The sequence below is a fragment of the Narcine bancroftii genome, chromosome 5 (assembly GCF_036971445.1).
Source record: "Narcine bancroftii isolate sNarBan1 chromosome 5, sNarBan1.hap1, whole genome shotgun sequence".
Lineage (NCBI taxonomy): Eukaryota > Metazoa > Chordata > Chondrichthyes > Torpediniformes > Narcinidae > Narcine > Narcine bancroftii.
The window spans coordinates 13123491-13148122 of record NC_091473.1 but is presented as its reverse complement, the minus strand read 5'-3'; the positions used below and the strand labels follow the sequence as shown (position 1 = coordinate 13148122).

Sequence of the window (24632 nt, the reverse complement as noted above, 5' to 3'; positions counted from 1 at the left end):
TTCCCCAGGACATTGAGAGAAGTGAAGGAGGAAATAGCAGAGGCTCTGGCGGTAATTTTTCAAATGTCATTAGATATGGGGATAGTGCCGGAGGATTGGCGCATTGCGCATGTGGATCCGTTATTTAAAAAGGGTTCAAGGAGGAAGCCTGGCAACTATCGGCCTGTAAGTTTGACGTCTGTGGTAGGTAAATTAATGGAGAAAATTCTTAGAGATAGTACTTATAAACATCTGGATAGACAGGGTCTGATCAGGAGCACTCAACATGGATTTGTGGGAGGAAGGTCATGTTTGACCAATCTGATTGAATTTTTTGAAGAGGTGACTAGGAATGTGGATGAGGGTAGCGCAGTGGATGTTGTCTATATGGACTTCAGTAAGGCCTTCGATAAGGTACCACATGGAAGGTTAGTTAGGAAGGTGCAGTCTTTAGGTATAAATTTTGAGATAGTCAAATGGATTGAACATTGGCTGAAAGGGAGAGGCCAGAGAGTGGTAGTGGATAATTGTCTGTCAGGTTGGAGGCCGGTGACCAGTGGTGTGCCTCAAGGATCTGTATTGGGCCCATTGTTGTTCGTTATATACATTAATGATCTAGATGATGGGGTGGTGAATTGGATTAGTAAATATGCAGACGATACTAAGATAGGTGGAATAGTGGATAATGAAGAAGGTTTTCAAGGATTGCAGAGGGATTTTGGCTGCTTAGAAAAGTGGGCTGAAAAATGGCAGATGGAATTTAATGCTGATAAGTGTGAGGTGCTTCATTTTGGTAAGAAGAATCAGAATAGGACATATGTGGTAAATGGGAGAGCATTGAGGAATACAGAAGAGCAGAAAGATTTAGGAGTAACGGTACATCGTTCCCTGAAGGTAGAAACTCACGTGAATAGGGTGGTGAAGAAGGCTTTTAGTATGCTGGCCTTTATCAATCATTGCATGGAATATAGGAGTTGGGAGGTGATGTTGGGAGGTGATGTTGGGAGGAGATTGTATAAGACGTTGGTGCGGCCTAATTTGGAGTTCTGTGTGCAGTTCTGGTCGCCTAATTATAGGAAGGATATAAACAGAGTGGAGAGAGTGCAGAGAAGGTTTACCAGAATGTTGCCTGGGTTTAAGCATCTGGAGTATGGGGAGAGATTGGACAGATTGGGTCTTTATTCTTTGGAGCGTAGAAGGTTGAGAGGGGATTTGATAGAAGTATTTAAGATTATGAAAGGGATAGACAGAATGGATGTGGATAGACTATTTCCGTTAAGAGGAGGAAAGTTTAAAACAAGAGGACATGAGTTAAGAATTAAGGGGCAGAGGTTTAAAGGTAACATGAGGGGGAACTTCTTTACTCAGAGAGTGGTAGCTGTGTGGAATGATCTTCCGGGAGAAATAGTGGCGGCGGAGTCAATTGTATTATTTAAGAAAAGGTTGGACAGGTATATGGATGAGAAGAAGATGGAGGGTTATGGGCATTGTGCAGGGAGGTGGGATTAGAAAGGGGTGTTTGGTTCGGTGCGGACTAGAAGGGCCTAATGGCCTGTTTCCGTGCTGTAATTGTTATGTTATGTTATGTTATGTTATGTTATGTTAATTTTCTGTCTGATCTGTACCCTGTTGCAACCTTTCCCATATCCACAATTCCATCAATATTTTGTGTTGTCTGCAAGCTTACTAATCAGGCTACCCACATTTCATCCAAATTAATGAAAAAGATTACATATCTCCCGTCAGAGAAACACCCCTCCACCACTATCTTCTGTCATCTGTGACATAGACTATTTTGATCTATTATGAATCAAAAGCAATGTGGAGACACCAAGTCAATAAGGTAAATTGAAAAGACAAATTTTCATTGTTTATCTGGATTGTAAAGTTGATCTCACAGAGTGTAGTTCATGTTGAGAGAACCATGTGGGATGTGGACACACACACACACACACACACACACACACACACACACACACACACACACACACACACACACACACACACACACACACACACACACACACACACACACAGAGTCAAGTATAGAACATAGAATAGTATAGCACAGTAAAGGCCCTCATGTTGTGCCAACCTATATATTCCTACTAAAAGATAACTAAATCCTTCCTACCTCATAACCCTCTTTCATACCCTTTTTCTTTCATCCATGTGCCTATCTAAGAGTTTATTAAATGTCCTCAATGTTTCAGCCTCCACCACCACCCATGGTAAGGCATACTAGACACCCACAATTTTATGTAAAAAAACATAATCCTGATGTCTCCCCTAAACTTTTCTCCTTTCACTTTGTTCAGATGTCCTCTGGTGTTTGGTTCTCCTGTCCTGGGAAAAAGGTGCTGGCTATCTAACTTATCTATGCCTCTCAGAATCTTGTAGACCACTATAACTCACCTCTCATCCTTCTTCACTCCCAAGAGAAAAGTCCCAGCTCTGCTAACCTTGCCTCATAAGACTTACTTTCCAATCCAGGCAACATCCTCAGAAATCTCCTCTGCATCCTCTCCATAGCTTCCACATCCTTTCTATAATAAGATGACCAGACTAAACACAATATTCTAAGAAAATCATGTAAACAGACTATTTCTTGGGAAAATTAGACTCCAGTGGAACTGCAAACATAGTTCAAACATGGTCTCACCAGAGATTTATAGAGTTGCAACATGTCCACTCGACTTATAACTTATTGGCATAGCAATTAGCGAAACGTCTTTACAGTGCCAGCAACTGGGACAGGAGTTTGAATCCCATGCTGTCTATAAGGAGTTTGTACATTCTCCCTTTGTCTGTGTGGGTTTTACCCGGGGGCTCCGGTTTCCTTCCACTGTTCAAAACATACCAGGGGTGTAGGTTAATTGGGAATATATTGGCAGCACAGACTCGTGAGCTGAAGTGGCCTGTAACCATACTCTATGTCTAAATTTAAATTTAAAGCTACACCTGGCAGCCCCTTCCAGGCACCCAGCATTCTCTATGTGAAGAAAACTTGCCCCGCATGTCTTCTTTAACTTTCCCCAGGGCAGGAATACCTGACAGGTGGGCAGATGTTTAGCTTGGGAGACTACATGTTCTTACTTCACTAATACTGGCATTCCAGTATAAGTGAAGTAAGACTTGACATAGACTTCCAACAAAATTCTCGTTGTCTCCTCCAATTTACGAAATTATGGCTCAGGGATTCCCAAAGTATCACTGGGCATGTTACACTTTCTCAACATATGTGGATTGTTTCCTCTGTCCAACCAGTAATCCTTTACCATAATAAAGCTTGGGATGAAGTCTGATGTCAGATATGCAAGCAATGTGGCCTATTCATCAGAGCCAACTGAGGGCATTGACCAAGGAGAGGATGCTGACTTTAGTTAGCTTATCTTGTCAGTGGCTTGGGAAGATTTTATAGAGACATCATAGGTGATATCTTGAGGTGCCTTCTCTAGGTCAGAAGGGAGGGATCACCATTGCCAGAAGTCCATAAGCTTGTGCTGGATTTCAGGTCTTGATCATCATACATCCTTTCCTAAGATGGCCTAAGTTAGTGGTGAATTTTATCATCTGAATTTGCTGGAAGGTGGCTTGGCTTTCTCTGTGCATATGCCAGCTTTTCAAACTGCTTTGCAGGGAAACCATGACTATAACTGACATCATTGCTCAATTCCTTGAATTTCAATATCTCTCTGTGTATTATCATAATTGATTTTTTCATCTTTCAGCCAGAACCTTAAACTCATCCTAACCACTCAGGCAGAACAAAGATCCTCTGGTATTATTTTGAAGAATCCACAGAGGTTTGACCTGAGATTCAAGGCAATATTTATTCTTCAACCAGTTTCACTAAGACCAGTTTCTCTATCACCTTATTTCTCTCACACCTGTTATTTTACAAAGCAGAGAGTGAGAAACGTGGGAATTTCATCTAATATCCGATGTCATGAAATTGCTGGTTCAGAAATAAATAGATCACTGAGAAAAAAAAATAATTTAATGAAGAGCTAATGTGTATTTTTGAACTGGTAGTTCAAGCTAATGAACTTGAGAGCTTTTGAAAGTATGGTATACATCTGTGAGCTGCTAAGTGATGCCTTAAGGTTGAGGGGTTTCTGCTAACTTTTGAGAATTAGTCACCTATGTGACATGATTTGTACCATGTTTGCAGTTCCACTGGAGTCTAATTTTCACAATAAATAGTCTGTTTACATGATGTTTTTGGTCAGAATGAGAAAGTTGAAGTGATAATCAGCTCTAGACCAGTTTGGAAGAATACACAAAAACTGTAAGTAAACAAAGAATATCAATGGATGTTATTAATGTGGGCTTCCAGAAAGCATTTGTTGATATCTCTTGTAACAGACTATTACCAAAAATTTAAATTTTTGAAATTCTCAGAAAATCATCCCTTCTTCTGATGACTAGTGAGCAACTGAGTTGGCCCTCTGGGAGCAGATACTTTCAACCACTGGGAGCCCATGCCCACTGTTCCAAGAGGAGGCCAGCTCCCAACCAATTGGCCAGGTTCTGTGCAGAGCAGAACTTAGATTCTCAGAGCTGAGGCTGCCAGCTGGCCTGTACACAAAGTTCACTATACTTTCACTATTTGTGAATTACTTGAGTAAAGGAGCACTGACAGAACCAACCTTTGTTCCACAGGTGATCTTCATGATTATTCCTATATTTGCATTGAATTACCTTTTCATTTTATTGTTTGTTCAGTGCTGGGAGTATGGGATCCCCCTGTGCCGCGAACTGGCCAGTCAATATGAAATCTTCTATGATTACCACAGTCTCAGCTGGATTCGGGTACGTAATACAAAGTCATTCATAGGAGTTAGAGGCTTCTCAAACCTAATTCATTGTGAATAAAAATATGCAATTATATAACAGGATAAACATTTGATTATGCTTGAGTTTTCTGAAAAGATAAAACTCGAGCTTGAATTTTTTATGTTTATTATGTTTCTTTCTTGGGATTTTTTTTCATTTTTTATATTTTCTTCAAACTTACTTGCAATGCATCAAATCTTTACTGTAAAACAGAACTAAATAGTAATTAATAACTGTTTGCAACTTACTTCTTCAACCAACTTGTCATTTTCTTTCATATAATTATGACACCTAGGGTCCTATGCCCCATTTACACCCTTGCTTTTGTCCCTTTAGCTATAGTCACCATTGTAACAAAGTGACCAGCATATCCTACCAAAAAGTAGGGTAGTTCATTAACCTTAGCGAGTAATATAGAAGCCATTTGCTCCTTCAAAGGAAAATGAAATGTTAATGTTTGCATAATATTGCTGTTTTACAAACACAAACACCTAACCCATTCCTTTTACCTTTTCTTTCTAAACATCTGATAACATGGTATAATGGATTAAATAGTACCATGTTTTATATTTTGATAAAATGCTTCAAATCTTTAGATTATTGATATATGATTATCAGCACACCTTTATATTGCCATTTAGAAAGTACAAATTTACTCTGTTTTGACATTTCCCTGTCACTCAGTAACTGCAGCTTCTCAAGTTTCTCAGCAGTTCTACTTATGTGATTAGTTCCAAGTTGGATCACAACAAATGGATTCACCCTTCCCATTCTGTTCTTCACTAACCATAAGGAGACAAGTAGACAGACAGGTTGCTGAAAATACTTGTTTTCATTGGTCAGCGCATTGCCATGCTATAACTGTGCAACATGTTCATGAGACAACACTGAGAGTATTGTGTGCATTTCTGATGGCCTTACCATGGGAAGGATCTTATTAATCTTAAAGGATGCAGAAAGGATTCACAAAGATTTTCCCAGGACTGGAGTACTTGAGTTATAAGGAGAGACTGGATAGACTGGGGATTATTTTCCTGGAGTGTGAGAGACTAAGGGGTGACCTTATGGAGGTTTATGAAATTAATGGGTGCATAGATAAGCTGAATAGTGACATTTTGCAGGGTAGCGGAGAACAAAAGCTAAAATTAGAGGGTATAAATTTAAGATGAGAGAAAGAGATTTATAAGGGATCTAAGAGGGTGGTAGATTTATGGAACAAATTTCCAGAGGATGTACTAGAGGTGGATAAAAGATATTTGGACAGGAACATGTATAAAAGGTTTAGAGGGATATGGGTCAAACATAGGTAATGGGGACTAACTCAAACAGGCAACGATCAGCATGAACAAGTTGGCCAAAGGGGCTACTTTCGTGTTGTATACTTTATGTCTCAATATCTAGCCCTGGCCTTGGGAAGGAAACATGGGTGTACAGAACTGTCTGCTACTCCTATTCTGAACACTACCACTATTATTATGCTTCTCTCTTAAACACTCTTATATCCTGGTACTGTGATCTTTGAGTAATATTACTTTCTCACTTAACTTTTCAGGAAAGTACTGTAAAAAAAAAATATCCTTTCAAACTTAATGTAAGTTTTGAACATGTTCAGAGTAGTGAGCCAGGGCTTGTTTCTGGTCATTATTTATACAAAGTATTCTCTCACACCTACTGTGAGCTAAAGTTTGGGAACTCATGATATTCAAGATACTTTATTTACCCAACATGGAAATTGTGCAAGTGGCAGGAGAGGAGGGATCATGATCCAATCCTCCAAATGCCAAGATAAAACTGGCAGGGTCCTTCAAAAATCCATATTGAGGTCGTATCTGTTCACAGCACTTGTAGATAAATGTTGGAAGAGAAAGCCTTGAATCCAAACTTACTGATAAGGCAGCTTTGCACCATTGTGGAGAGCAGCTCATGAATGAAAACTAATTAAGATTATAAAATATTTTAATGTATTAGGTGTATGGGTCAAACTATGCCAAAAGGATTCCAACATAGGTAGGGTTAGAATAGAATACTTTCTGAAAAGGTTAGAGTAGACATTTTAAATTATGGAAGACTAGAAGCAATTAAAGTTCATAAAGCCATAGAAGTCCAGGTACAGCGTCTTCCATAATGTATGGGACAAAGACACAATTTTCCTTTATTTGCACCTGTGCTCCACAGTTTTAAATTTGTAATCAAACAATTCACATGATTAAAGTGCACATTCCAGAATTTATTAATTGTTATTTTCATACATTTTGCTTTGACCATGTAGAAATTACAGCACATTTTATACATAGTTTCCCCATTTTAGGACATCATAATTTTTAAAAATATTGTATGTAAAATTTTTCAAAACATGTAGAAATCAAAATTGATATAATAAAAGTTCTAGAAAAAACAAATTAAGGTTACATACATGATGGTATTCACCCCTACACCAAAACCTCTCTACCCTCCCAACCCCCCTCTCTCAAAACAATTAACATATAAGATATAATATAGCTATATAAATATAAGGAAAAGAAGAAGAAAATCAGTTTTTAGGATTGAACAGAGAGGTCGTCTCACATGGATATAAAAATTCTTCATTACAATTCAGAGGAGAATCTCCTAAGTCTAGAGGCATATTGCAAAATTGCAAAAACAGTGTATTTGTTTCTCAAGCTACATGTAATTTATTTATGAAGGGATACAACTTTGAATTTCTGCATGCCATCTTGGCATACCTAAAGATGTATCAGATTTTCAAGTCATTATAATAAATTTCCTCGCCACTGCCAACACTAATTTAACAAATTCCAATTAGTATATTTATAATTTTAATTTAGGTCTTATACCTTCAATATTTCCTAATAAAAATAAATCCAGAATTTGTGCGAAAACAGTTCCTGTAACTTGTTCCAAAAGTTTTCATAATTCTCCCCATTCGGACAAGACCAAGTAGAATGCAAAAAAAGTTCCTACATCTTCACCATAATGTTTAGGACATTTGGCTTCACAGGTGTTTGTAATTACTCAGGAATGTTTAATTGCTTCATTGGTGCAGATGCAAGAGAGCTTCTAAGCTTTTGATTACCTTTGAAGTCTGTAGTTGCCATTTTTCTACATGAGGACTAGAGTTGTACCAATAAAAGTCAAAGAAGCCATTATGAGGCTGAAAAACAAGAAGAAAACATTAAGAGACTTCACCCAAATCTTAGGATTATCAAAATCAACTGTTTGGAACATCATTAGGAAGAAAGAGTGTACTGGTGAACTCAGTAATCACAAAGGGGCCAGTAGGACAAGGAAGACCCCCACTGCTATTGACAGGAGAATTCTCATCATAACGGAGAAAAATCTCCAAACACCTGTCCAACAGACCAGAAACACTATTCAGGGTGCAGGTGTCAGTGTGTCAATGACTACTGGCTGCAGAAGACTTCATGAACAGATGCAAATCTGTTAGCGACAGAAACAGGATGGCCAGATTACAGTTTGCTAAGCAGTATTTAAAAGAGCCTGCAGAATTCTGGAAAAAGGTCTGTGAACAGATCAGACCAAGATTAACCTGTATCAGAGTGATGGCAAGAGCAAAGTGTGGAGGAGTAAAGGAACTGCCCAAAATCCAAAGCTTAACACTTCATCTGTGAAACATGGTGGTGGGGTGTTATGGCCTGAGCATGTATGGATGGCTGCCATAGGTACTGGTGCATTGATGGCAGTAGCAAAATGAATTTTGAGGTGTAAAGAAACATTATATCTGTTCAAGTTTGAGCAAATGCCTCCAGACTCATTGGAAGGTGTTTTATCTTACAGCAAGATAATGATCCTAAATATGCTGCTAAAGCAACAAAGGAGTTTTTCAAAGCTAAATGCTGGAAAATTCTTGAATGACCAAGTCAATCACCTGATCTAAATCTAATTGTGCATGGCTTCCATATGCTGAAGAGAAAATTTAAGGGGGCAAGCCCCCAAAACAAACAGGATCAGAAGATGGGTGCAGTAGAGGCCTGGCAGAGCATCACCTGAGAGAAGATACTCAACACCTGGTGATGTCTATGAATCACAGACTTCAAGCACCCATTGCATGTAAGGGATATGAAACAAAATACTAAACATGACTAATATACATACCATTGCTATTTCCCAAATATTATGGTCCCCTTAAATGAGGAGACAATGTATAAAAAGTGCTGGAATGTGCACTTTAATCACATGTGAATTGAGGAGCATCGGGACAAATAAAGGAAAAAAATGTGTATTTCTCCCAAGGAGTGCACTGTATATCGAGCACTAAAATATCACACTCAGCCACAGACAATAATCAAAAAGCTCATGGAAAACTGACCTCTGGCAAAGCTCATGGAAAACTTGTCTGGCAAACAAGGTGGGGTGGGGGTAGAATTCTGCCACAGTTGTGCAAAGCCCTGATTAGATTGAAACCGGAGAACTGAGAAAAGTTCTGGGCACATAGGAAGAATATATTTTCCTTAGAGTGATTGCATGGCAGATTATTAAGAATGATGTCTGAACTCTACAACTGGTTGAGTTGCAGAACTGAGCCTGATGGTGAAGCTCACTGCTGCTGACCTGCCCTCATGAAAACCACTGTCTAAACTCTTGGTAGAGTGCTTGAAGAGACTTAAGGATTGGCAATTGCTTTGTATCTGTACCTCGAAATCAATGCCTAACAAAAACACAAAGAACACTTTCTATTTCCAATTTGCTTTTCATGACCTCACTACATCACAAACCATTTCATGGCCAATAAAGTTCTTTCTGAAATGTGGGAAAGCACGTCAGAATGATTTACTACAAACAACTCTGTGAGTAAATAATCCTTTTATTGAATGGCACCAGGAATAATTCCTCAGTGTCATGACACTTCAGAGAATAAATTGTGCCTCAAACATAACACTTCCTTGTACAGAACAGGAGAACCAACCAATATTTTTGAGATCAAGAATCTCAAGTTCAAATTTAAGAGTGTTGTCAAGTGAAAAGGTTTCTTCTCAGAGCCAAAGCTGATACCAAATGAGGCATGCTGTTGATAAAGAGAATAAAATAATATTTAAGTATTCTATATAAATGTTCTTTATTCTGACTTTCTCCTGAGGTCTCAATTTTAACAAATTTTACTCATTCAATGGCTCACCACTAACCAAGAGTTTTGCCACTGTTCACAGAAAATGGAGGCTGCATATTATGACCACATATTAGAGCAGCAGCGCCTGGAACCAGAGTTCTTCAGGGTTGGATTTTATGGCCGGAAGTTTCCTTTCTATCTGCGGGTGAGTGATATCCAGATATTTGTTACCTCCTAAATATTTTAATTTTCCATTGTTTTGAAAAATTGCTGAGAGGCATGATAACAACCTCACTCTCAACATCAATAAGACAAAAGAGATGATTGTTAACTTTAGGAGAAGGGGAAAAGTCCACACCCCTGTCCATTTTAATGGTACAAAAGTGGAAAGAGGTGCTAGCTTCTTTGGAACAAGTGTGTTGGCACAATGGTCAAGTCAGTGCACCGACACCTCTACTTTGTTAGAAGACTAAGGAAATTCTGCATGATCCCCTTGTCCCTCAACAATTTCTACAGGTGAAACATGAAAAGCATACTTACTGGATGCATCTCTGGTCAAGATCAGAAGCCCAGAATATAATGGTAACTTCTCTCCCTTCCATCACACCCTGGACATATGAAAGCACACACCAACAGATTTAAACATAGTTCCTTCTCATCAAGCTTCTGAATGAACCCCACAACAGTACTTCCATGCTGCCTTTGCTTGCTGCTAATGATCTTCCTTTTCATTATAATCCTATACTCTGCACATTGTGCTCTTTACATAGCTGTATGAATGTTAGAGATAAATCATTATTCTGTTCTCAGAAGGACTCCTCACACTGCATGAGATATTTTGTGGCAAATATACTTCAGTAAAGGAGGCCATTCATTCACAGGGCAACAAAACACAGCAGGAATGGGACAATAATGTAGCTGTAACACTGTGGCCTTACAAATCTATCTTACTCAGTCCTTACCTTCATTGTTGTCTGTGTGGAATTTGCAGGTTCTCCCTGACTCTGTGTGTGTGTGTGTGTGTGTGTGTGTGTGTGTGTGTGTGTGTGTGTGTGTTTGTGTGTGCAGCACATGCATGCTGCTTCATGCAGACTCAGTGAGCAAAGACCCCTTTTCATGCTGTCTGGCTCTATGACCATCTGCAGGTACTTCTCCCTGTTTTAAAATCCATGGTCTTGAGCATTTGCCTCCATTAGATATTTTTTCCCTTTTTTCAGAAAATAAATCTCAGTTGTACAAAACATTCACTCCACCAGGATGTTATCAGTCTGCTACCATGTGGTTTGCACATGACAAATGCCCCTCCAATCATTTGTGATATTGCTGTATTCATTTAACCTAATGGGTTCAATTCAATCTCTTCCACTACACCAAATCCTTTCATTTCATTCTCGGCCTAACTCAATAAATCCTCAAACACATCCCTGCATTGCACTGACTCAATAAACTCAACCCATACTCTGATTTCTGGTTTTATTTCTCAGAAGCTCACACTTAAATTCCTCATCTCATGGAATTAAATCACACGCAACAATCCCTGAACTCAGTGAACTAAATCTGACTTCCCCATCCTCTTCTCATTCCACTATTCCAACAATCTCATCCTCATTCATAATGCATCTCTTGTCTCGTTGCATTAATTTCCTCCTGATCCCTGCCTGATTTGATAATGACCCAAGACTATTCCTGGTATTAATCCCCTAAATTCCACATTTCCATCCCTCTTCTTGCTTCACATAAACCCTGATCCCAAGTCTCTCTGGTTAATTCATGCAACACCATTCCTAGTATCACAGCACTTAGTCCAAACTTCTTTACTTAACCACACTGCACCATAACCAGTACTTGCTTCTTTGCTTTCTCTCCATTGAATCCCACATTACCATCCTGACTCACTCCACTGAAATCAACTCTCCCAGCCTGTCTCATTGCTCTGAAACTACACTCCATTCCCTGACTCACTCCAGTGAAGCCCAGCCCAAGGTTTATTCCATTAAATCACATATTCCCATCCTCTGAAAGACACGCTTCTATCCTCAGTTTTTATTCAATCCCACAGAATCTAACATTCATATATTCCCAGACAGAGCACTGCCCCATACACTCCTATCACACCATATTCATTAAACTGAAATCATATCCCTCTCTTCACATAGGAATGTACACCTTCATTCTCTGATTCTTTTGATCTACATGAGCTCCCAAGTGAAGCTATATGTGAGTTTTAATCCTGAAATCTACTTTTGCTGGTACTCACCTGAATAATCCTCTCTCCTCCTATAGGAATCTTCTGCACTGGCTTCTCCTTGGTTCTGCTTTTGCCTTGATGCTTGTTAAGCCATAACACTCACGCCCTCTGCTGCACTTTGTTTCACGTTGAAATCTCTCTCTCCACACTCAAATCTGCCTCTATGTTTGCACTCTTCTTCATCCTATCCATCTCTATTCTCCATTCTCATTGGGCAATCAAGTTCAACAGTTGAAGACAAAGGAGCAGTTGATTGGGCAATTGAGTTCAAGTTCAAGACAAAAGGGTTGAAAAAGGAAAGACTCAGCAGATAGCAGTTGATTGGGCAATCAAGTTCAACAGTTGAAGGGCAATCGAGATCAGGTAACCCAAACATCACTATAAAAGTGAGGGACTCTGTAGTGGAGCATTCATCGTTGGAATGGTCATCATCAGAGTGGGCTGAGTCAGAATGGAAAGGCTTTGATGAGAGGAGGCTGAGGTGGTGGTGTTGAAGTAAGAAAGGCCCACCCTATTTGAGGAACAAAAAGGATTCAGCAATTAGGTACAGGTAAGGGCAGGTTTTAGAAATGTTTTTCCTCTAGTCATAAACAGTAGGAATGGCAGCCAAGGTAGGGAAATGCTGCACTTGCAGAATGTGGGTTGTCAGGGAAGCCAGTGGTATCCCTGATGACTTCATCTGCAAGAAATGTCTCCAGCTGCAGCTCCTGACAAGCCAAGTAAAGGAATTGGAGTTGGATAAACTCTGGATCATTCAGGAGGCAGAGGGGATCAAGTTCATAGCATTCTCAGGAGGGAGGGTGAGCAGCCAGATGTTGTGGCCCATGTAGGGTCCAATTACTAAGTATGAAATGTGAGGAGGTCCTGCAAGGAGAGTTCAGGGAGTTAGGCTCTCAGTTGAAAGACAGGACCTCCAGGGTTATGATCTCAGGATTGCTACCTGTCCCACATGCTCATGAGGTTAGATATAGGAGGATAATGCAGCTTAACATGTGGCTAAAACCATGGTGCAGGAGGGAGGGCTTCATGTTTCCAGATCATTGGGCTCTGGGTTTAAACTAGATCTGCAGGGGTGTGGGAACTAAAGTGCCAGAGCAGATAAAGGAGTGGAGGAGGGAAAAGATCATGTTAAAATTGCATACACCGTTAGAAGTCAAAGGGTAATACATGGTGGAAATGTTCTCAGGTACATCTATTTCAATGCAAGGAATATTGTTAGAAAGACAGATGAGCTTAGAGTGTGGAATTATGACATTGTGGCTATTAGTGAAACAGTTGCAGGAAGAGCAGGACTGGCAGCTCAATGTTCCAGGCTTCCATTGCTTTAGATGCAATAATGGGGGTGGAGGGAATGAAAGGGGGGGGGAGTGGCATCATTGCTCATCAGGGAAAATATTCCAGCAGTGCTCAGGCAGGATAGACCAGAGGGCTCATATACTGAGGCTATGTAGGTGGAGCTGAGGAACAGGAAAGGTGTGACCACATTCATGGGGTTGGTGGGGTTGTATTATAGACTGCCCAATAGTCAATGAGAATTGGAGGAGCAAATCTGTAGAGAGATAACAGACAGCTACAGGAAACATAAAGTTGTGATAGCAGGAGATTTAAATTTTCCACATATTGACTGGGACTCCCATACTGTAAAAGGGCAGGATGGCTTGGAATTTGTCAAATATGTTCAGGAAAGTTTTCTAATATAATATATAGAGGTACCAACTGGAGAGAATACAGTACTTGATCTCCTATTAGGGAACGAGACTGGACAGGTGACAGAAATATGTGTAGTGGAACATTTTGGATCCAGTGAACATAATGCCATTAGTTTCAAGTTAAATATGGTGAAGGATAGGTCTGGGACTTGGGTTGAGATCCCAAAGTGGAGAAAGACCAATTTTGAGGAAATGAGGAAGGATCCAAAATCCATGGATTGGAATAAGATGTTTTCAGGCAAGGATATGCAAGGTGAAATTTTGAGAGTACAGAGTTTATATGTTCCTATAAAAATTGAAGGGAACGTTAGCAGGCATAGGGAATCTTAGCTTTTGAGGTATATTGGGAATCTGGTTTGGAAGAAGAGAGAGGTGTGTAACAGGTATAGGCAACATGAAGCAAATGAAGGACTTGAATATAAAAAAGTGCAAGAAAAAAACAAGAAATAAATCAGGATGGCTAAAATAAAACATGAGGTTGCTTTGCAGACAATGTGAAGGAAAATCTGAACGGTTTGTACAGGTATATTAAGAGCATAAGGATAATGAGGGAAAAAATTGGTCAACTTGAAGATCAGACTGGTTGGCTTTGTATGGAGCCAAACGAAATGAGGGAGATCTTAAATGTTTTTTTTAATTAATATTTACTCAGAAAATGGGCATAAAGTTATAGGAATTAAGAAAATCAAGCAGTGAAGTCATGAAACCTGTACAGATTAAAGAGGAGGAAGTGCTTGCTGTCTAAAAAGAAATAAGAGTGGATAAATCCCCAGGGCTTGACCAAATATTCCTTTGGACCTTGAGGGAGGCTAGTGTAGAAATTTTAGAGGCTCCGGCAGAAATATTTATAATGTCCTTAGCTATGGGTATGATGCCAGAAAATTGGAGTGTAGCTCATGTTGTTCTATTGTTTAAAAAAGGCTCCAAAAGTAACCCTGGAAATTATAGGCCGGTGAGCCTGACTTCAGTAGTAGGTAAATTATTGGAAGGTGTTCTAAGATACAATCATTTGGATAACCAGGAATTGATTAAGGATAGTCAACATGCCTTTGTGCATGGTAGGTCATGTTTAACCAGTATATAGAGTTTTTCAAGGATGTTACCAGGAAAGTTGGTAAAATAAAGGCTTTGGATGTTGTCTGCATGGACTTTAGTAAGGCCTTTGACAAGGTCCCATGAGGAAAGTTAGCCAGGAAGGTTCAGACCCTCGATATTCATGATGAGGTAGTGAACTGGATTTAAGCATGGCTGGATGGGGGAAGGCAGAGGGTAGTGATGGATGATGCATCTCAGACTGGAGACCTGTGACTAATGGTGTGCCTCGGGGATCGGTGCTGGGGCTATTGTTGTTTGTCAGCTATATCAATAATCTGGAGGATAATGTAATAAATTGGATAAGCATATTTGCAGATGGGACTAAGATTGGAGGCGTTGTGGACAGTAAATAAAGTTTTCAAAGCTTGCAGATGGATCTGTACCAGCTGGAAAAATGGGCTGAAAAATAGCAGATGGAATTTAATGCAGAAACGTATGAGGTGTTGCATTTTGGAAGGATAAATCAAGAAAGGACATACATGGTAAATGGTAGGGCACTGAGGAGTGTGATAGAGGGATCTAGGAATTCATATACATAATTTGCTGAAAGTGGCATCACAGGTGGATAGGGTTGTAAAGAGAGCTTTTGGTATGTTGGCCTTCATAAATCAAAGTATTGAGTATAGGAGTTGGGATGTTATGGAAAAGTTGTATAAGACATTGGTGAGGCCAAATTTGGAGTACTGTATTGTGTGCAGTTTTGGTCACCTAATTACAGGAAAGATATCAGTAAGAAAGAAAGAGTGCAGAGAAGATTTACTAAGATATTGCCCAAACTTCAGGAACTGAGTTTCAGGGAAACGATTAAAAAAAAGGTGAGGACTTTATTCCCTCGTGTAGAAGAATGAGGAGTGATTTGACAGAGATATTTAAGGCCTTCAGTAAGGTGCTGCATAAGAGGCTGCTTAATAAGTTCTTAATGAGACCTCATTTGGAGAACTGTGTGCAGTTTTGGGCCCCTTATCTTAGAAATGATGTAATGATGTTTGAGAGAATAGAGCTTTACCAGGATGATTCCTGGAGTGCAAGGGCTAACATATGAGGAACATTTATTGGCTCTTGGACTCTATTCATTGGATCATAGAAGAATGAGAGGGGATCTTACAGAAACATTTCAAATGCTGAAAAGATTGGACAGAGTAGATGTGAAAAGATGTTTCCCTAGGTGGGTGAATCCAGGACAAGAGGACACAATCTTAGAATTAGGTACCCATTTAAAACAGAGATGAGGAGAAATTTCTTTAGCCAGAGGATTGTGGATTTGTGGAATTCATTGCTGCATACAGCTGTGGAGGCCCTATCATTGGGGGAGTTTAAGGAGGAAATTGATAGCTATCTCATTAGTCAGGGTATCAAGGGATATGGGGAAAAAGTGGGAATTTGGAACTGAATGTGAGAACGGTTAGCTCAGGGTGGAGTTGTGGAGCAGACTCAATGGGCTGAATGGCCTACTTCTGTTCTTTTATCTTGTGAGCTTGTGAAAATTATGAGGGGGATAAACAGGAGTAAATGTAGATAGACTTTCACCACTGAGGGAAGGTGAGATACAAACCAGAAGACATGGGTTAAGGGTGAAAAGGAAAAGGTTTTGGGGGGAGGTGAGGAGGAACTTCTTCACACAGAGAATGGTGGAAGTGTGGAATGATCTGCCAGCTGAGGTGGTGAATATAGGCTCACTTTTAACATTTAAGAAGAATTTGGACAGGTATATCAATGAGAGAGGTATGGAGGGCTGGGTACAGGTCAGTGGGAATAGGCAAAAAAAATGGTTTGGCAGAGACTAAAAGGGCTGAGGGAGTCTGTTTCTGTGCCAAAATGTTCTGTGGTTCAATGGTTCTATTATCATATTTGCTTAATCAACTTCAGGCAAATTGCAACTCTAATGTAGAAATGCAGTCTGCTTTATCAAGCCTGATGCTGGGAATATCGTATTTCTAGATGCTTGTGGGCATCGGTCTCTTCATGTAAACTTTGCCCACATGGGTGTCTAATAGTATGTGGTGCCTGCCTGAATACCCCTAATGACTCCTCAGCAGAAGCATATTCTTTATACCCTTTAGAGTTCAGTGCAGTTACTGTATACCGGAAAATGTTTATGTTCTGTGTACATGTGTGTTGAATGTTCATCTGTGTGCTGTTTTTATTGTTTATTTGTATGATTTCTTTTCTAATCCTTGTGCTTACATCTCTCTCTAGTGGTTGAATGTAGTTACTGAGAAATAGCAACAAGAATAGATCATTTGGCTCTGAACTTGCTTCACTAGTCATCAAGGTCATGTCTAATCTACTTCAAGTATAATTTTTTTACTCTTTCCTAAAAATTCTTTGATTCCTCTAATATTCAGAAATCTGTTGATACCTGTATTTTTTATGCAATCATCAATTGAGTCTCCTTTGTCTTCCAAATTGGAGAATTCCAAAGAGTTAAGGTTCAAAATTCCTTTATTGTTATGTAACAGATACACAAAATTTGTCAACTTTTGCTTGACATGAAGCCACACAAAGAGAGACACTAGTTTGGTGCACCCACCAATAGGAAAGAGAAACAAAAGAGAGTCCCATCAGAGACACCACATATCCATGAATTTTCCTCCTGCCTTCCTGCAACCTTTGCGGCCGCACGGAGTCCTGTCTGTTCCAGCAGAGAGCCCGATCTCCTACTTTTGAACCAGTATGATCGGGATAAATTAAGTGGCAGCTTCTGCTCCATTTTGGAGCCATCAAAGAAGCGCTGGCAATGGGTGACAAATCTGGCGACACTGGGTTATAACCAAAGTTAAGATGCTATTTGATAAAGACTTTCGAAGTAATGAATGAATTTGATCAGAAAGAAGACCTTGTTTGGTGAAAGAGTCAGCAAGTTCAAGTTATCTGGAGTTCATTTATTAAGATGAAAATGGAAATGCATCCAGTACTATCTTACAAAATATAATTGGATTAATAGAATGTGCACCACATATCCCAGTCTTTTAATATTTCCTTGTTTGTTCAGATCCAATAAAGATTGTGATGGATCCTCCTCTTTCTCTATAGAAATAAATGTGGATTAATTCTTCCTTCTAACTCTTTCCATCTCTCTCTCCTCACTCCAGAACAAAGAGTTTGTGTGCCGTGGTCATGATTATGAAAGGCTCGAGGCCTTTCAACAAAGGATGCTGACAGAATTCCCACAAGCTATTGCCATGCAGCATCTCAACCAGCCAGATGAAACCATCCTGCAGTCTGATGCACAGTGTATCCTTCTGCCTTTATCTTCTATCCCAGAAACACTTAATAGTTAATCTTTTACAGACCATTAGGTCCTGTGGCACGTCGAATGACTCAAAGACTTGTTGACTCAAACCAAGGCTTTTATTAACAAAAGACTGGAGTGTAGTACATCGAGGTCGACCAGTCCAGACTGACTTGGGTCTGGTTAGGAGCAGTCCTTTATGACCTGCCAGTAGGAGTGGCTACGGCTCTCAGCCATTCACCATCGCTATATGCAAATATATACAAATATATACAGTGGTGATAGGATCCCATCCTATCTCATTCACCCTTCTTTAAGAACTGACCCCAGGGTGAGTAAAAAAGGAGGTGGGGGTATAGCATGCAGGGGTTACAGGCTGTAGCGGTCGGGTGGCCTAATTGTCCGACATGATCGCCGTAGCACCAGGATCAGGGTAGCTGGCAGGAAATCATCGTTGGAGTCCCTGTGAGTGGGTACCGTTTCGCCTAGTCCACAGTCATCATTGTCCGGTCTACTGCCATCGTCATCCGCGAGCTGCTGCTTGTCCTGCTGTCCCGGCATGTAATCTAGGGGAGGATTGGAGGGAGGTTAAGGGTTGAACGTGACAATGTTAGATCCAGCTTGGTTCAGGTCCCTTACCGAGACCGTGTCCTCCCACCCGTCCAGGTACTTGATATAAGCAGAGCGAGGGTTTGCGTGTAACAGCATTACCCGGTCGACTAGGGGGTCATTTTTCGAGTACTGGACATAACGTCTCAGCAGGACAGGTCCTAGGACCGTCAGCCAAGCTGGTATGGTCGTTCCTGATTTCGACTTCCGTGGGAACGAGAACATGCGTTTGTGCGGGGTAGCGTTGGTGGCCATAATAGAGACCTAATGGAGTGTAGGGGATTTTGGAGGATGTCCTGCCAGCGAGTGGTTGGGAGGCCTTTAAACCAGAGGGAAAGCATGATCGCTTTCCAGATGGTGGCATTCTCCCTTTTGACCTGACCATAACCGCGTGGGTTATAGCTAGTGGTCCTGCTTGAAGCAATACCGTGCTCCAGAAGGTATTGCCTCAGCTCCGCACTCATAAACAAGGACTGTGGATGTAACTGGGGTACCCGAAAATGGCGAAAATGCTGTGCAATGCATTTATGACTGTGGAAGCAGTCATGTCCGGGCAGGGGATAGCACATGGGAAGCGGGAGTACTCGTCGATAACCGTGAGAATGTAGGTGTTATGGTTGGTTGACGGTAGGGGCTCCTTGAAGTCTACACTGAGACGTTCGAAGGGTCAGGTGGCTTTAATGATGTGGGTCTTCTCAGGCTGGAAGAAATTGGGCTTGCACTCAGCACATACTGGGCAAGCTCGAGTCATGGAGCGGATCTCCTCGATTGTATAGGACAGGTTGCGGGCTTTTACTAAGTGTGTGAACCTGGTGACCCCCTGTGACAGAGCTCCTCATGGAGTCTCTGCAGCCTGTCTAGTTGTACGCTGGCACATGTCCCATGGAAAAGGCCGTCAGGCGGGTCATTGAGTTTGCCAGGCCGGTACAGAATGTTGTAGTTAAAGGTAGAGAGTTCAATTCTCCATCTGGAAATTTTGTCATTTTTGTTCTTACCCTGCTGGTTGTTGCTAAGCAAAAATGAGACCACATGTTGGTCGGTCAGCAGTGTGAAGCATCTGCCAGCGAGGTAGTATCTTCAATGACGTATGGCCTCTACAATGGCCTGGGCCTCCTCGATAGAGGACTGTCGGCTTTCTGGGCCCTGGAGGGGCCTGATTTAAGGTGGCTGCCAGTGCAAAATCGGACGCATCGTTCTCTACCTGGAAGGGCATGGATTCGTCTACGGCATGCAGAGTGGCCACGACAATGTCTGACTTAATGCGGTCGAAGGCCGCTCTGGCTCCCGTTGACAAGGGGAAGGAGATGGACTTAATGAGTGGCCATGCCTTGTCAGCGTACTGTGAGACCCATTGGGCATAATAGGAAAAAAACTCCAAGCAGCGTTTGAGTGCCTTCTGGGTTTGGGGCGGTGGAAGGTCCATGAGAGGGTGCATGCGATCGGGATCTGGCTTTACCACCCCGTTTTCTACCACGCAACCTAGAATTCCGAGGCGAGTGGTCCAGAAGACACACCTCGAAATTATAGGTTAGATTCAGCCATTTCACGGTTTGGAAGAATTTCTCAAGATTGCGGTCGTGGTCTTGTGGGTCATGGCCACAGATGGTGACATTGTCCAGATACGGGAATGTAGCTGTTATGCTGTTCTGGTCTACCATCTGGTCCATCTCTCGCTGGAAGTCTGTGCCACCATTTGTGACACCGAAGGGAACCCTGAGGAATTGGTACAAACGCCTGTTTGTTTCGAAGGCCATGAAAGGGAGGTCCTCTGGGCAGAATGGGAGCTGGTGGTAGGCTGATCGAAGGTCGATGGTGGAAAACACACGGTATTGGGTGATCTGATTCACCACATCTGTGATTCGCGGAAGAGGGTAAGTTTCCAAGAGCGTGAAACGGTTGACCATTTGGCTGTAGTCAACCACCATCCCCAGTTTCTCCCTGTTCTTCACAACTACCACCTGCGCCCTCCAGGGACAAGCTGGGCTCGATGATGCCCTTGTCCAGCAGTCTGCGTACCTCACTTTTAATAAATTTCCTGTCCCTGAAGCTGTACTGCCGGCTTTTTAGTGGTAATCATTTTCCAGCCAGGGGTGAGGTTGGCGAAGAATGCTGGAGAAGTGACTCGGAGAGGGGAGAGGCTACAAGTGGAGCGTCGGGGTGCAGGGACTGGCGTGGGTTGTCGCTGGCAGGAGGCCTCTGGGATAGAGTGGTGGTAGACAGAGAGTGGAGAGTGGGGACCCCCGTAAGGCAGTGACACTGATTTAAAATGACATTGAAAATCCAACCCCAACAATACAGGAGCATACAATTGAGATAGGACCAGCAACTTAAACCCTGTAAATTTGGTACCCTGAACTTTCAAGGTCACCACACAATACCCCTTGATGCCTGTTGAGTGGGCTCTTGTGGCCAATTAAATCTTCTGGACAATTGGGTGGACTGCAAGTGCACATCGTTGGACCAGGTCTGGATGAATGAAGTTCTCTGTCGAACCTGAACCAAAAAGACAGTCAGCATATGGCCTTAGCTGGGGGTGCGGCTGGTTCTGGTTTAATGTCACTGATGTAGCAAATGATGCAGGGAGCAGAGCTGTTGCCTATGTTGGTGACTGTGGAGGCTGACGTGATGATGTCACTCGTCACTGTCAGGTGGAGCCTTGTATCACTGGAGCAGGGGTGGAGCACTGTGGTGCCTTGGCCTGATGTGCGCCATGCTTGCGCGGTGATATCATCGGAGTGGGTGGGCCATCGGGGTCTGCTGACACAGGGACCCAGTTGGAGCCAGCGGCGAGCTGCAGAGACGGCAGCATCCAGTCGGAGAGTCAGTGGCGAGCTGCAGAGGCGGCGGCAGTCATGGTGCAGGTGATCCATCAGGGCCTGCTGGCACGAAAGTACCGTTGGTCTGAGGGGCAGAGTTGGGGAGCAAAGTAACAGTGGCGTAAGGGCCGATGGTGGCTGCGTGCCATCGGAGAGCATCATCACAGCGGCGAGGGTGGAGTGTTGCGAGGGCGGCGCCTTCTGGGCGCGGGGCTAGCATCATGGTGTCAAGCATTGCCGCACAGTCAGTTCCTCACTCTCATTGGATGAGAGTTTTGAGGACGAGTAATTTGAATTTGGGTAAGGCGGTTGGGCCTTGCACAAAGTACTGTGCTTTGTGGCGGCCATTTTGGACCAGCAGTCTTTAGCAAAGTGGCCGTTCTTTTGGCACTTCTGGTACTGGGCCTTCTTCGTAGGGCACAGGGATCGGCTGTGTTTCTCCATCCCGCAGAAGTAGCACTTAGGGACCGCATCGGGTAGTGTGGTGGCGGTGGCGAGGTCATCAATGGGGTGTGGAGAGGCCAGATTAAAAGCAGGCGTTTTACTCACATTGTAACGGTGGGCCCAGCCCTGTGTGTATGCTTCCATGTTAAGGGCTGCAGCCTCCACTGATTCAGTGATTTGTACAGTCTCCACTAGACTGTCTCCCCCGTGCTCCAATAGTCGTTGCCTCACTTCGTTGGATCAAAATTCCAGCCACATAAGCATCCCGTATGAGGTCGTCAGTGATCCCAGACGCAGTTTTGTCAGTGCACGCACATGTTCTACCCAGTAACCTTAGTGCCTGGAGGTAGGCTCTGTAAGACTCACCTGGCTGCTGTCTCCTGGTCGCCAGCATGTGTCTGGCATACACTTTATTCACAGGCCGCTCATAGCGTCCTTTCAGCACGTTCATGACAGCCGTGTAGGAGGTCGCATCCTGGATATATTTGTTGATCCTTGTGGACACCTTGGACATTAGAACTAGCAGTTTATTGGCGTCTTCCTCCATGATGGGGTCTGAGTGCTGCAGATATGCCTTGAAGCACTCCACCCAGTGCCTGAAATCACTCTGGGCAGTAGACGACTGTGGGTCAATGCTGAGGCATTCTGGTCGCAGCATTCACTCCATCCGTTGAAAATTTTTGTTAATAAAATTGTAGCGCGTCAAATGACTCAAAGACTTGTGGACTCAAATCAAGGCTTTTATTAACAAATGACTGGAGCGTATTACATCGAGGTCGACCAGACTGTCCTGGATCTGGTTATGTGCAACCCTTTATGATCTGGCCAGTAGGTGTGGCTATGGCTCTCAGCCAATCACTATTGCTATATGCAAATATATACAAATATATACAGTGGTGATAGGATCCCATACTATCACAGGTCCCTAGTCAAAACTGTTTTATTCATCTGATCTCAGATATCGGTAGGAACTAAATGAAGCATGAAAGTCTGCAGATGCTGTGGTTGTAGCAAAGAAACACAGAAATGCTGAAGGAACTCAGCCAATCTCACAAGGTCCATAGGAGGTAAACATATATTCCCGATATTTCAGCCCTTCAAGGAATAAGCAAAGAACAGGAAAGCATTAGAATAAAGACTGGAGACTGGCAGGGGGAGGAATACAGACCAACAAAAGGTGTGGATTAGATATGATAAAAGGTGAGGTGAGAATTGATTGTAGTTCTATGAAAGGAGAAAGAAAGAAAAGAGAGGACAATGACAGAGCTTGGGGGAAGAAGAAAGAGTTTGGGGTGTTTAACAGAAACCAGAGAAGTTGATGTTAATGCCATCCAGTTGGAGGCTGCCAAGACAGAATATGAGGTGTTGTGCCTCAATTTTGTAGATGGTCTCAGTCTGCCAGTGCATGAGACCATGGACAAACATGTCAGCAAGGGAATGGGAGAGGAAATTATAATGGATGGCATCTGGGAGATCCATGCTATTGTGGTAGACAGAGCCAAGGTGCTCAAAGAAGCGAAATCAGAGTCTGTGCCCAGTCTCTCTGATGTAGAGGAGACCACAATAGGAGCACTGGATCACCTTATCATATTCAATTAACACCTTTTGTTGGTCTGGACCTCCCCCAGCCAGTCTTTATTCTGATACCTTCCTATTATTTGCTTATTCCTTAAAGAAGGGCTCAGGCCCAAAACGTTGGTAATATATCTTTACCTCCTATGGTCATTGTGAGACTGGCTGAATTCCTTCAGCATTTGTGTTTTTTTTAATCAATGGGAACAAAACAGGTTTCCACATCTGTCCTGGATTCAGGTGATATAAAATTAGTCAGAATTCATTACTCAATTTCAATGATTAACCTCAGCTAATTTAGAGACCAGTCACACAACTGAAGAAAAGTTTCAGGTTCCCTTTCAGTGGATTGCAGAACCTTTTTGAAAGGAAAATTAGTCATGCCTCCCTAAATCTAGTATTGACAATAAACCAAGGGAAGCAGAAATTATCCTTAATTTGATGGTAAACTGTTAAGTGTAAGGTGATGAAAACCTTTATATTTTGCTCTACTGTTTTCTTTAACTTTGCTTGTAGATCTGCAGATCTATGCAGTGTGCCCAATTCCAGAGAATGTAGATGTTCTCCAGATGGAGAGAGTTCCAGACCGCATTAAGAGTTTTTATCGTGTCAACAACATCAGTCACTTTCGATATGACAGACCCTTTCACAAAGGTTCAAAGGACAAAGAAAATGAGTTCAAGGTGGGTGAAGTCGGCTGCAGTTGGCCTTCTCTGGAGATTGTTTATTGGATTGCTTGTGGAGCACATCAGTGGGAGTGAACTTGGCATCTGTTTGTGAAACAGATGAACATGAAATATAAAAAGGGAATATAGAATTTACCCACCTGGTTAAGCAGTAATTTGGAAAGTGAAACACCCAAAGCTACTGTTACGAATCCAGAGGACCCCAAAACCCAGCAGCAATAGATATGCACCACGACAAAGGGTTACTTAAACAAAAGTTGCTTTTAATTATCTTTGAACATGAAAATAGAATCAAACTAATTTCTCTCTATCAACTCACTTAACCTACTTAACCCCCT

The 24632-nt window shown here is 42.0% G+C and overlaps 1 protein-coding gene across 23 annotated transcripts in view; it reads left to right on the top strand.

Annotated features, from left to right (window-relative positions):
- The window catches only part of dock3 (dedicator of cytokinesis 3), a 939092-nt gene that overhangs the window by 841014 nt on the left and 73446 nt on the right, over positions 1-24632 (top strand). For all 23 annotated transcript variants that reach the window (XM_069936839.1, XM_069936837.1, XM_069936835.1 and 20 more), the window contains 4 exons: positions 4708-4794; positions 9984-10088; positions 18028-18169; positions 24125-24291. In XM_069936839.1, coding sequence (XP_069792940.1) covers positions 4708-4794; positions 9984-10088; positions 18028-18169; positions 24125-24291 — 501 coding nt within the window. The remainder of the gene's footprint in view (positions 1-4707; positions 4795-9983; positions 10089-18027; positions 18170-24124; positions 24292-24632) is intronic.